This window comes from Camellia sinensis, chromosome 12 (assembly GCF_055761805.1).
Source record: "Camellia sinensis isolate YWXY chromosome 12, ASM5576180v1, whole genome shotgun sequence".
NCBI classification, from domain to species: Eukaryota; Viridiplantae; Streptophyta; class Magnoliopsida; order Ericales; family Theaceae; genus Camellia; species Camellia sinensis.
Window position 1 is genome coordinate 115,655,120 of NC_138972.1, and position 12,284 is coordinate 115,667,403.

The following is a 12,284-nucleotide window of genomic DNA, read 5'->3' on the forward strand; positions in this document are numbered from 1 at the left end:
TTTTGCCTGTTTTGTGAAAGGCGGTCCTTTTTTTTGGTTGAAAAATTTTGTATGACATAGTTTTGTTAATTCTATTTCATTTCCATGTGAAGAACTGAAGGGATTTGTGCGTGATTGAGTGAGGAAGGGGCTGTAGATACCTAGTTTAGAAATCATATGAAGGAGATTGAGGGATGTAGCCATCACGAGTGTTGGAATTTGTTAAATGTGTTTAAAGAGCTCTGTTTTAATCTTCTTCTTCTTCTGTCAATCGTTATATTGATTTTAATTCTTCCTGAATTGGAGGCTTCTTGCATTAATTATACATCGTGGCGTGGTTTTGGCTGTTTTTTCAAAGTTCTTAATGGTGCAGGTAATTTTGGCCACTAATATTGCAGAATCTTCTGTTACAATTCCCAAAGTAGCCTTTGTCATTGATTCATGCCGTTCTTTACAAGTTCTCTGGGACAGTAATAGGAAGACTGAATCTGCAGAGCTCGTCTGGGTTTCTAAATCTCAGGTATTTTGGAACCCTATTGGTTTGAATTTGAAGTTTTTTTTTCAGTTGTGATAACTTCAAAGATATATGCTGTAGGCTAACCAGCGCAGGGGAAGAACAGTTCGGACTTGTGATGGTCAAATTTAGCGCTTGGTTACTGGATCATTCTTCAATGAGCTACAAGATTTTGAGTGCCCAACAATACTGAGACTGTCATTGAGACAGCAAGTGCTTCTGATTTGCTGCGCTGAGTCTAAAGCCATTAATGATCTCAAAGGTATGGTGGTATTTGTAATTTGCTATGCTTTTTTTTTTTTTTTTTTTGGCTTGTCAAAGGAATAGCTGGAAGTTGTTTCCACTTTGTACGTGGATGATTATATTGGGTAGGAATGGAAGATGAGACTTGATACTCTCTTTTTTGTTAGGAATTGATGAAAAGTTTATCCATTTGATTTTGAGAGGTTGTAGCAGATAGGAACTTTAGCCCAACCTGACAAGTGTCCAAGCCTCAGTTTTTGATGTCCGTGATATATTTGTATAGCATGCAACTTAATTACCTTTGTGCATTTAAAACATTACATTGGATGAAAGTGACCTTCCAAGTATGGAGATGTCTGCACTAATTTTGCCATCTAGATCCATAGATACTCCAATTACCTCTTAAGTTCTTAACAAAGTAGAAATTATGTAAATGCTACACTATTCTATGTGAGTCCATTTCATTACATAACTTTTGCTCTATATTTTATTTTTTCTTCTAATTTTGGAAGCTGGTCAAGTCATTTTTCTTGATATCTTATTTTACAAAACGCGCACTTGGGCATGTTTGGTAAGTTGACATAGCCTTATATACAAACAAGTTTGGTCAGTTAACATGGTGATGGAGGCATCCATAAAGAGAATATTCATGAATGATGTTTGGGAAAAGGTAATTATTTGATTACAACACAGCCAACCGCAAATCTGTCTCCCTGGACCTATTTTGAACTTGTGTTCAGAGCGCACCTTGCACCTGAGATAGTCTTGGGTTGCAGTATTGCCAACCTGCTCAAGCCTGGTTTTTAACCCACCCAAGATTGTTGCCCTAACTTGAATGATAATATTAAACCTGGCATATCTAACGACTGTCTTTAAGGAATTTAGCAAGTTACTGTGACATATTTGTTTGGTAGTTATGTTGATCTTGTTAATCTCCCACTTTTGGGGTTCTAACTGGTATGGTTCTCGAAAGTATCAGCTAGTGAAATAGGTGAAAATGATGTTTTTAAGATCTTGTGAGAAGATGTAAACATGATTTAAGATTACTCTGGCCTTGCTAGAAAGTTTGTGTTACAACTTCTTGTTGCAAGATTAGGAGAAATTGAAAGTTTGTTGTCTGCTATGCTATGCTAATTGCCTCTGCATGTGGTAATTGTCTGCATGGGAATGAATAAGGCCCCTAATTATTGAGACATTTTGTCATTGTAGTCTTGTTGCAGAAGGCTATGGATCCTCCAGATCCAGAAGTTGTTGAAGATGCATTGAGTTTGCTCGATCACATCAATGCATTGGAGAAAACATCTCACAGGGGTCGGTACGAGCCTACATTCTATGGACGATTGCTTGTCAGTTTCTCATTGCCATTTGATGCTTCCATGATCATATTGAAGTTTGGAGATATGGGAATGTTACGTGAAGGCATTCTACTTGGTGTGTTGATGGATGCACAGCCTTTACCTATTCTACGTCCTTTTGTGCAGGACATTTTGGTATATTTATTAAATTGTTAAGCTTCAGAATTTCATTACTATTTCATTTGATTACTCAAACAATTCCTCTTTCTCATTAATTGCATATATTCTTCAGTATGCAGAGTACACTGACTGCTATTATTCTGGAGATGAAAAGAGTACTGCCCTAACTGGTAGAAAGGAAATGGTATTTTTGGCAAACCTCTGTGCATTTCAGTTTTGGCAACGTGTTTACAAGGTTAAGTAGTTTGTTACACTTGAATTTCTGGAAGATTGTCTTTCTCAATGGAATTCGAAAATTTATTCGTTTGTCTACTTCTTAAAGGATAAGCTCCGTCTTGATCGGCTGAAACAACTTTTACACTTTGATGAGATGAAAGCTGCACAAGTGTTGGTCCCTGCAGAAGAATGGTGTTCTTTCCACAATCTCGTTCAGCCATCACTAAACCATGTCGCAGAAATATGTATGGGTTTAACAATCTCATGTGTATGCAACCATGATTTGAGTTTTGTCTCACGGTGAGTGCATTTTTCTGCAGATGAAGATATACTAAATTCAATTCACCGCTTTCGACCCAAATTTCTGGCTACAGCTGATGGTCTACCGTTGTATTATGAGCCTTACGAGTTTCAACATACATGTCTTCTCACATGTCAGCAAAATGGAAATATAGACAGTATGGCTGCAGATGATGAGCACTCTGAGCTTCCAAATGAAACAAGGATGTGTAATTCTGTGCCATTCGTTCCTTCTAGTTACTTTCTGTCACATGAGGTGGCTGAAAATTTAGCAACTATAATCAAAGAGGTATTGCATTTTTTTTGCCATGTAAAAACCGTTCTTGATGTTGAATTGATATTATTCACCCAAAAAAGATATTGAATTGATCTTTCTACTTGCTCATCATGTTCGATAGGTAAGAGTTCGATATACAGAAGACATATCTAGCAACGAACATAAATACATTAATGGTGATGGTCCTCCTGCCCTTTGAAAACCTTCTCTATGTAAATTTTTTGTCAAAGGGCTGTGCAACAGGGGCAACCAACGCTCATTTTCTCATTCACTTCAAGCAAAAAGATCTGTCTGCTAGTACTTCCTTTCTCTCAAGGTATTTACTTGTCTGGCTCTGAGCTTCTTTGAAGTTTTGTGCTGTGCAATTTCCATTGTTTCTAACATGGTTGATAGAATCTTACGAATCAAGTTTCAAGCAAAATGATTTGATTCATACGGTTGAATCTTAAATTGAGTCTTACGATTCAATTGCGATTCACTGCAATTCATTATGATTCAGTCCTAGTTGCATAATGCATGAAATGGTGGTGTTTTCATAAAATAAAAAAAGATGTCAACTAATTATACTGATATATGTGCTTTTATATGTATATACATATATACAGTTTAGTTATTTATTGATATTTATTTTATTTTAAACATTTATATATTATGCTAAATGAAGTGAATCTTAAGATTCACAATTTGACAATAATGGTTTAATAACTGTAGAAATGTATCTGCAGGGTTGTAGAAATGGAGATAAATGTGAATTTTCTCATGATGTGGGTCCATCAACTTCATCATCTTCTCGATCAAGTTTATGCTTGCCGGAAGATGAAATTGTGTATGCCACATCACTTCTGAGATTGTTTCCCACATCTTACGATGAATGCATTCTTTTATTGGATGACACCGATTTTCATTTCTCCTCACATCTCTCTCGCCACTACGATCCATCCAAGATAATATCCACAACAGTTCTATCTGCTGGCTCCCCACTTGATGCATCCCTCTCTGGTGTCAGAATTCTTTGGGGCCTTTCTCACCCCTCCCAGACAATTATCTCCGAAGCAGAGGACAACCCAATCCCATGGAGTGAAGTCAAGTGTGTCTTATGGTTTCCCAAATTCGATAGCGACAGTGAAAACTTGGAAGAACAGAAGTCTTTTGCAAACTTTCTTCAAGTATCTGGCCATCCGGATATTGGCAGATGAGTTGCATGAAGTGCAAGTAATCCTTACCATGAACAATATTCGGTTTCTTGATTACAGGTATTAGTTAATCTTTTTGTCAAAAGGAAAGTTTAAGGGTTTTTCCACGTTCAGATCTTGCTTTGGATCTCTTTTTCCTCCTCCCCCCTCCCTCCCCCTCTTTCTTTCTTTCCTCTTCTTTTTTTTATTATTTTTATTTTTTTTTCCCCTTTGCCGCTTAGGGATCGCTGAAATAGTGTTAACTGGATGATAATATATGAACTCTATCCCAATACATGACTGCTTAGGTATGGTTAGGTTAACAGGTTACCTTTGGTAGCAAAACTATGTGAAAAACATATACGATAAACTGTTTTTTAAATTTTGGGGTTAATTACAATTTGTTGTAAGATTTCTGAAAGCTTTTCTGTATATTCAATTGTGTCAAAGATTACAATAAGACCTTAGATTATATAGTCCTAAATCCTAAACTAAAAAAGAAAATACAAATACGATTATAATTATGTCTCTAACAGGACTCTATGTTTCTAACAGAACTCTAACACAATCATGCCTCTAATAGGACTCTAATTTGTAGCACACAATGATATATTCTATATTCTATATTCTCACACCTCCGCTCAAACTCAAGGTGTTTTAGCAGAAAACACTGAGAGTTTGCTAAGAAGAAACTGAAACCGAGCGGTAGTGTGAGTCTTGGTGAAGAAGTCCGCAAGTTGCAAAGTCGAAGGGATGAAAGGAAGCGAGATAGAGGCAGACTGCAGATGCTGGCGAACAAAATGACAATCAATCTCAATATGTTTCGTCCGTTCATAAAAAACAGTATTGCGGCAATCTGAACAGCATTGCGGTTGTCACAATAGAGAGATGTCGGTGAAGACTGAGAGACACCCAAATCAGACAAAAGACAACAAAGCCAAATAATCTCAGCAGTGGCATGAGCCATAGCACGATACTCAACTTCGGCAGTAAAGCGGGCAATGACTGATTATTTCTTACTTTTCCAAGAGATCAAGGAATCACCAAGAAACATACAAAAACTAGAAGTAAACTTACGATCAGTAACATCACCAGCCCAATCAGAGTCAGCATAGGCCACCAAGTCCAAAGAGGAAGTAGAGGACAATAGTAAGCCTTGAAATATGGTACCCCTGAGATAGCGAAGAATGCGAACCAAACCAGCTCAATGGGTAGAGCGAGGAGCAGAAACGAACTGACTAACCACATGAACAGCATAAGCAAGATCAGGGCGAGTGACCGTCAGATAAACTAAACAACTCACAAGTTCACGATATAAAGTAAGATCATCCAGAGGGACACCAGCAGTAGAATTAAGCTTCACATTAAGCTCAATAGGTGTATCAGAAATCTTAGTATCGGTAAGACCAACACAGTGAATGACTTCATTAGCATACTTAGCCTGAGACGGAAAGTAGCCCTTTAGAGAAGAAGCAACCTCAATACCAAGAAAATACCGTAATGGACCCAGATCTTTCATTTCAAAGGTGCAGAAGAGATGCTGCTTGACCTCAGAGATAGCAGAAGAGTCAGAGCCAGTGATGATCATATCATCCACATAGAGTAAGAGAGCAACAAAACCAGCCGATGTATGTCTCAGAAATAAAGCAGAGTCGGAAGCAGAACAATGAAACCCAAGCTCGGTAACAGCAGTCTAAAAGCGATCATACCAAGCACGAGGAGACTGCTTCAGACCATACAGAGCACACCGAAGACGACAAACTTGGCCAGAGGAATGGGGAAGACCAGGAGGAGGACGCATGTAAACTTCCTCAGTGAGATGGCCATTAAGAAAAGCATTCTTAACATCCATCTGATAAAGAGGCCAAGAACGAATAGCAGCGACAGAGATCAAAGTACGGACAATAGTCATCTTGGCAACAAGAGCAAATGTTTCCTCATAATCAATACCATACTCCTGAGAGAAACCTTTGGCAACCAGACGAGCTTTGTAGCGCTCAAGAGACCCATCAGAATGAGTCTTGACTTTGTAGACTCATTTGCAACCAACCAAGTTCTTACCAACAGGCAAAGGAACTTGCTCCCAAGTACTAGTTTTCTATAGAGCAGACAATTCATTCTTCCATAGCGTGAACCCAATGAGGGTCTTGACATGCCTCTTTGTAAGACTGGGGTTCTAAAAAAGAGTGAATAGCAGACAAAAAAGTACGATAGGAAGCAGAAAAACATGTATTAGACCAACCTAACCTGTTTGGAGGATAACACGCTCGAGAAGGATATCGATGTGCAACAGGATCAGAGTCGGCAACAGCAGGAGGATTAGCAATAGGGGTAGAGACAACCGGTGGAGGAGAAGCCTTGCGACGAGAATAAACTAACAACGGAGGAGGAGAAGCAGGCAGAGGTGAAGCAGGAGGAGAAGATGAAACAAGCTCAAGAGGAACTGTGGAGATGTACTCATCAGACGGTACCTCAGAAGGAAATAGATCAATGTAAACCAAATCTTCTTTGGAAACTGAAGCAGTGACAGGAGGAAGCTGAAAGTAAGGCAGACGTTCGAGAAAAGAAACATGACGGGAGACATAAAGACGACGGGAAACAAGGTCGTAACACTGATAGCCTTTCTGAGTAGGACTATAACCCAAAAAGACACAGAGGACAGACCGCGCACTAAGTTTGGTCCTATCTTTGCGGGGAAGAAGAACAAAACAGGCAGACCCAAACACACGATGGAGGGAGTAGTTAGGAATTTGGGAGAACAAAGCCTCATAAGGAGACCGACTTGAAAGAAGGGGAGTAGGCATGCGGTTGAGAAGAAAAGCAGCAATAAGAACTGCCTCCCCCCAGAATGGAGCCGGAACTGAGGCAAAAAGAAGAAGAGGCCGAGCGGTCTCAAGAAAATGACGGTGTTTACGCTCTGCTCGACCATTTTGGGCAGGTGTATCTGCACAGGAAGTTTGGTGAATGGTACCCAAATTGGCCAAATACTCACAGAACTCATTTTTTAAATATTCCCCACCCAAGTCAGACCGTAACACTTTAATTATAGACCCAAACTGAGTAGTAATCATAGACTGAAAGGTACGGTATATCTGATTGTAAGTGTGGTAGGTAAAGTTGAGTGTGTTATGTGAGAGTTGAGTGTGGTAGGTAGATGTAAGTGTGTTAGGTGAGAGTTGAGTGTGGTAGGTGAATATGTTTTTCTCTTCTATATATAGGAGAGTCATTGTATACAAAACATACTACAATCAATAATACAATCATTTCTCTTTATACATTAAATCTCTACATGGTATCAGAGCTATAGGTTAAGCTCTTGGTGCTCTTCGCCTTCTGGCGGGCGGCAACTTTGCCTTAACCGCCCGCCAGACCTCAACCAATTGAAACCTCCAACACATACCTTCTCTCCAATCACCGCCAATAACCACTGCAGCAACTCAAACCACTGCTAGCTCGAATTGACGCCAACTCTTCTCGCAACTAGTGTTTCATTTCGGCCTACTGCAGATACAGATTGCATCTTCGTCAACCAAAGCTTCGTTTGTTTGCTCATTGCCCGCTGCTGCAACTCCGGGCACCGCCGCCGACCTGTTCTAACTGTCTCGGTGCCGTGTATGTGTTCAAATGTAAGAACACAAGACATGTCCTCGATGGCCTCCCTTGTTTTCATCTCTGTTACATTTGCCACTATGTGTAAATCAGCTGCTCCTATATTTCTCCTTATATTTGCTTTTGCATTTAGATTGGAGTCTCCAAGCTTTAAACTTTTCGGTATCATTTTTATTATATCCATTGGAATAATGTTAACAGTTGCGAAGGAAACTGAATTTGAATTTTGGGGATTCATTTTTGTTATGCTTGCTGCTGTTATGTCTGGATTTCGTTGGACCATGACTCAGATTCTTCTTCAGAAAGAAGTATGTGGTCTGAAAAATCCACTTACCCTGATGAGCTATGTAACTCCAGTGATGGCAGTGGCAACTGCTATGCTCTCTCTGATAATGGATCCTTGGGATGAATTCAGAACAAGCAATTACTTCAATAGTTCATGGCATATCACTCGGAGTTGCCTTCTCATGTTTCTTGGTGGAACTCTCGCCTTTTTTATGGTATTGACAAAATACATTCTTGTTTCAGTAACTAGTGCAGTAACTGTGACAATAGCAGGAGTTGTCAAGGAGGCTGTCACCATCTTGGTTGCTGTCTTTTACTTCCATGATCAGTTTACTTGGTTGAAAGGGGCTGGCCTTATTACAATCCTGTTTGGCGTGAGCTTATTCAATTGGTACAAATACCAAAAGCTACAAAAGGGTGAAATAGGTGAAGAGAATGTGGCAAGGTCATCGACAACCAATCCAGCTGCAAAATATGTTATTCTTGAGGAGATGGATGATCAAGATGATGGCCACCAATCTCTCTCTCTCTCTGCACCTGGGCTCTCTCTTCTCGGTGGTGCATGAAAACAAACAAGGCAGCATGTTTGGTTTTTTCAGAGAGAAACACACGGCCCACATGACATGCATTTAATCTCTCTCTCTCATCTTTCCACTTTCAAACCCACAATCCTTTTTTTAATCAACCCACTCCCTCACTTTCTTTAAACCCCTTTTTTCCTCACATGGGCTTGTCCCCTCTCTCTCCTCCGTTTGATTTCAAAATCTATTATTTTTATTTATTTTCTCCAAACCACTTTCCTTATTTCCCCATCTTTCATTTTGATTTCAAATATATTTTTATTATTTCTTTCTTTATTTTTCTTTCACATTATTTTTAATCTTTTTCAAATTCCATTCATACCATATAGCTTTGCACACCAAACCATACTTTATTCATCTCAGGGATCAACCCCGATCACCATTTTACACCACAACCAAAAAAAAAAAAAAAAAAAAAAAAAAAAAAAAAAAAAAATACACAAACAACCACATCCACAGGCGGGATTTTTCTTCTCTACTCTGCCGCCGGTCTCTTCTTCTTGTCTCCGTCTTGGGCGGCCCTTGACAGTGTTGCCTCCGTGTTTCCCACTCCACTGGGCACAATCACTACTCCCTGCTCCTCCACTGCAGCATATGGCGGACCTCCAAATCGGAACATCACGGTGGCCTTCCGCTTCAGCTCCTTATTTTTCGCCTTTAGCACACTTATCTCTGCTCGCGCATCCTTATACATGCGCTGGAGCAGAGCCAGTTGGGCGTTTAACTGCTGCACCTCATTTGTCCTACTCTGAAGCCGGTGCGACAAATTTGTGACCGCAGTCATGGTTTCCACACATGACTTCAAAGTATACTGATTGGCCTCAATATCAGTTTGCACCGCCATTTTTTGCTCCACAGACCGCATCGGAAAGTTCAACGGAGCAAACCCTGCGGCGCTTGGTTGAGGTTCACTGGCCACCGCACCAGTTATCTCTCTTGTTTACTCGTTGAGGTCGGGAAAGAGAGTGAGCAGACCACGGGACGAAGAGGCCATATTCTGGGTAGCTGAACGGGAAGACGAGGCCATGTTATGGGTTGCTGAGTGTTTCAGAGAAGGGTTGGTTACAGAGTGTTTACAGAGTGTTTCAAGATTTGCAGCTCTTCGCGACAAGCTCTCAGAGAACGAAGAGGTTTCAACTGGTTTGTTATGCTTCCAAGCCTCAACCTCCGCTTCGGTTTATAAAGACCATGACGAAGAGGCCGACTCGCGCTCTGTCGGTCACGTGCATCGCCGCGTGTCTGGCGCGCCTTTTGATGGCTCGACGCTTTTTGTCGGGCACGACTTTTGATGAAGTGGGCGCGCCTTTTGAGGGCGCGACTTTTGAGGGCTCGATATATATATCTACATGTATATCTTTTGGGCAGCCTATATACACACTCATACAGTGTCTTCTACATCGGTCCGACATGACCCCGTAAACTGTCTTCTACAGCAGTCCGACATGACCCCGTAAACTGTCTTCTACAGCGGTCCGACATGACCCCATAAACTGTCTTCTACATCGGTCCGACATGACCCCATAAACTGTCTTCTACATCGGTCCGACATGATCTCGTAAACTGTCTTCTACATCGGTCCGGCATGACCTCGTAAACTGTCCAGACATTATCTTCTCCAACGGTCTGACACGACCATACCGTGTCTCCTATCCTGTTTTATTTTATTTATCAGTTTACTTTCCTGTTTTGTTACTCTCTCTAAACACAAGTTGGTTAGTATCTATCCTCCTTGAGTTTGAGGGGGGCTGTAAGTGTGGTAGGTAAAGTTGAGTGTGTTATGTGAGAGTTGAGTGTGGTAGGTAGATGTAAGTGTGTTAGGTGAGAGTTGAGTGTGGTAGGTGAATATGTTTTTCTCTTCTATATATAGGAGAGTCATTGTATACAAAACATACTACAATCAATAATACAATTATTTCTCTTTATACATTAAATTTCTACACTGATAGAAATCAGACTTATGAGTCATAAGATAAACCTAAGTGTAACGGGTGCAGTCATCAACAAATGACACATAGTATGCAGAACCCCTTTTGGTGAGAACAAGAAAAGGGCCCCAAACATCAGTATGAACTAAAGAAAATGGTGTATTAGATATACAAGTACTTTTACGAAAAGGTAAGGCTATCATTTTGGCAAGTTTACACCCCCAACATTCAGTAAGTTCACTAGGAAAAACTTTATCCAAAATACCTAACTGAGCTAAAGACCGTAAGTGGTCAGCAGACAAATGCCCTAATCGAGAATGCCATAAGTAGAAGGGACTAGACAGAGAATCTAACTGAAAAGAGGAAAAGGCAGTTAAAGAGGTTGCTATAGGCAGATGCAAGGTCTCCACCACATAGAGGTCTCCAATTCTACGGCCGGTCCCAATCTGCTGCTTAGACATTCGATCCTGTACAGAACAAATAGCAGAAGAAAAGATAACATCAAAACCAGCGGCATCAAGCTGACTGATAAATAATAAACTGACAGATAACTGAGGAACATAAAGGACAGATGGAATAGAGACAACAGACATAGCAGACGGCAGAACAGACCCAACAGATACAACAGACATACCAGATCCATTAGCAGCATTGACGGTAATAGGAAAGGGAGGAGGAGTACAATTGTGAAGTAAGGAGAGATGGGGAGTCATATGATGAGAGGCACCAGAGTCAAAAAGCCAGACAGACGAAGAGATACCTGAAGAAGACCCAAACAAACCTGAATGAAGAGATGAAACAACAGAAGCAGATGGAGATGGCTGGGTGGTAGACAATATATGCTGAAGTTGACTAATCTGAGCAGTCAAGGAAGCCAAGTTAAGATCAGGAGTCGGAACAGATGCAACATACGCAGTGGGAGGAGCCCGGAAGTGGTTCTGAGATTGTTAAAAGAATGAGGCAGGCTGACGTCCTTTCTTGGGACAGTGGTACTTCCAATGGCCCTTCTAATGACAGAAGGCACACTCATCAAAAACCAAAGATATCGTAATAACTAGAAAATTGAGGGGTTAAAGTGTAATAAACCCTATATTCAACAAAATAGCCAAAACAGGGGTCGAAGGGTAATACACAGAAATCTGATGGAGGTAAAGCCAATAAATCCAAAACCATAATGTAAAATATAAAAACTAGCTTCTTTTTTTTTTTTTTTACCTTGACCCACAAATATTAACTAGAGTTTTGAAGTCGAAAGAACCAGTCTGAAGCCGAGAGAACCAAATCAGGGAGACGAGAGAGAGAGATTGAAGCCGAAGTCAAGGAAGAGGGAGATTACGACTCTGATCGCTCTTCTTACGACGAAGAAGAAGACGATTACGATGTGGTTGGTGATTACGACGTGGTTGGTGGTGCCCGCTAGGGTTTTGTAGCGTCAATGGCTCCGACTCGTAAACGTTGAGCGAGAGGAGCGAAGGGGAAGAGGGAGTTGCGTCTCGGTGATCTGGTTCTCGCCAAGGTCAAGGGAACTTCGATCGATCAAAGGAGAAGATTTGAGAACCAGATTTGATCAAGGGAGAAAATGACCCACAACTCACACAGAGACTGAAGAGGAAGACAATTTCTAGGGTTCTGGTGGTGGCTCTGATACCATGTAAGATTCCTGAAAGCTTTTTTGTATATTCAATTGTGTCAAAGATTACAATTAGAC

The 12,284-nt window shown here is 40.6% G+C and overlaps 1 protein-coding gene and 1 pseudogene across 2 annotated transcripts; both read left to right on the plus strand.

Moving 5' to 3' along the window:
• Window positions 1-209: 209 nt before the first annotated feature.
• On the plus strand, window positions 210-4,264 carry LOC114286561 (DExH-box ATP-dependent RNA helicase DExH8-like; annotated as a pseudogene). The gene is made up of 8 exons (XR_014345562.1): window positions 210-499; window positions 575-755; window positions 1,946-2,226; window positions 2,324-2,446; window positions 2,534-2,672; window positions 2,748-3,016; window positions 3,126-3,320; window positions 3,730-4,264. The product of XR_014345562.1 is annotated as a DExH-box ATP-dependent RNA helicase DExH8-like (transcript).
• Window positions 4,265-7,794: 3,530 nt separating this feature from the next.
• LOC114285715 (putative sugar phosphate/phosphate translocator At1g06470) lies at window positions 7,795-9,098 on the plus strand. The gene has a single exon (XM_028228790.2). The coding sequence runs from the start codon at window positions 7,818-7,820 to the stop codon at window positions 8,634-8,636; it is 819 nt and encodes a 272-aa protein (XP_028084591.2). The 5' UTR covers window positions 7,795-7,817; the 3' UTR covers window positions 8,637-9,098.
• The last annotated feature ends 3,186 nt before the right edge of the window (window positions 9,099-12,284 follow it).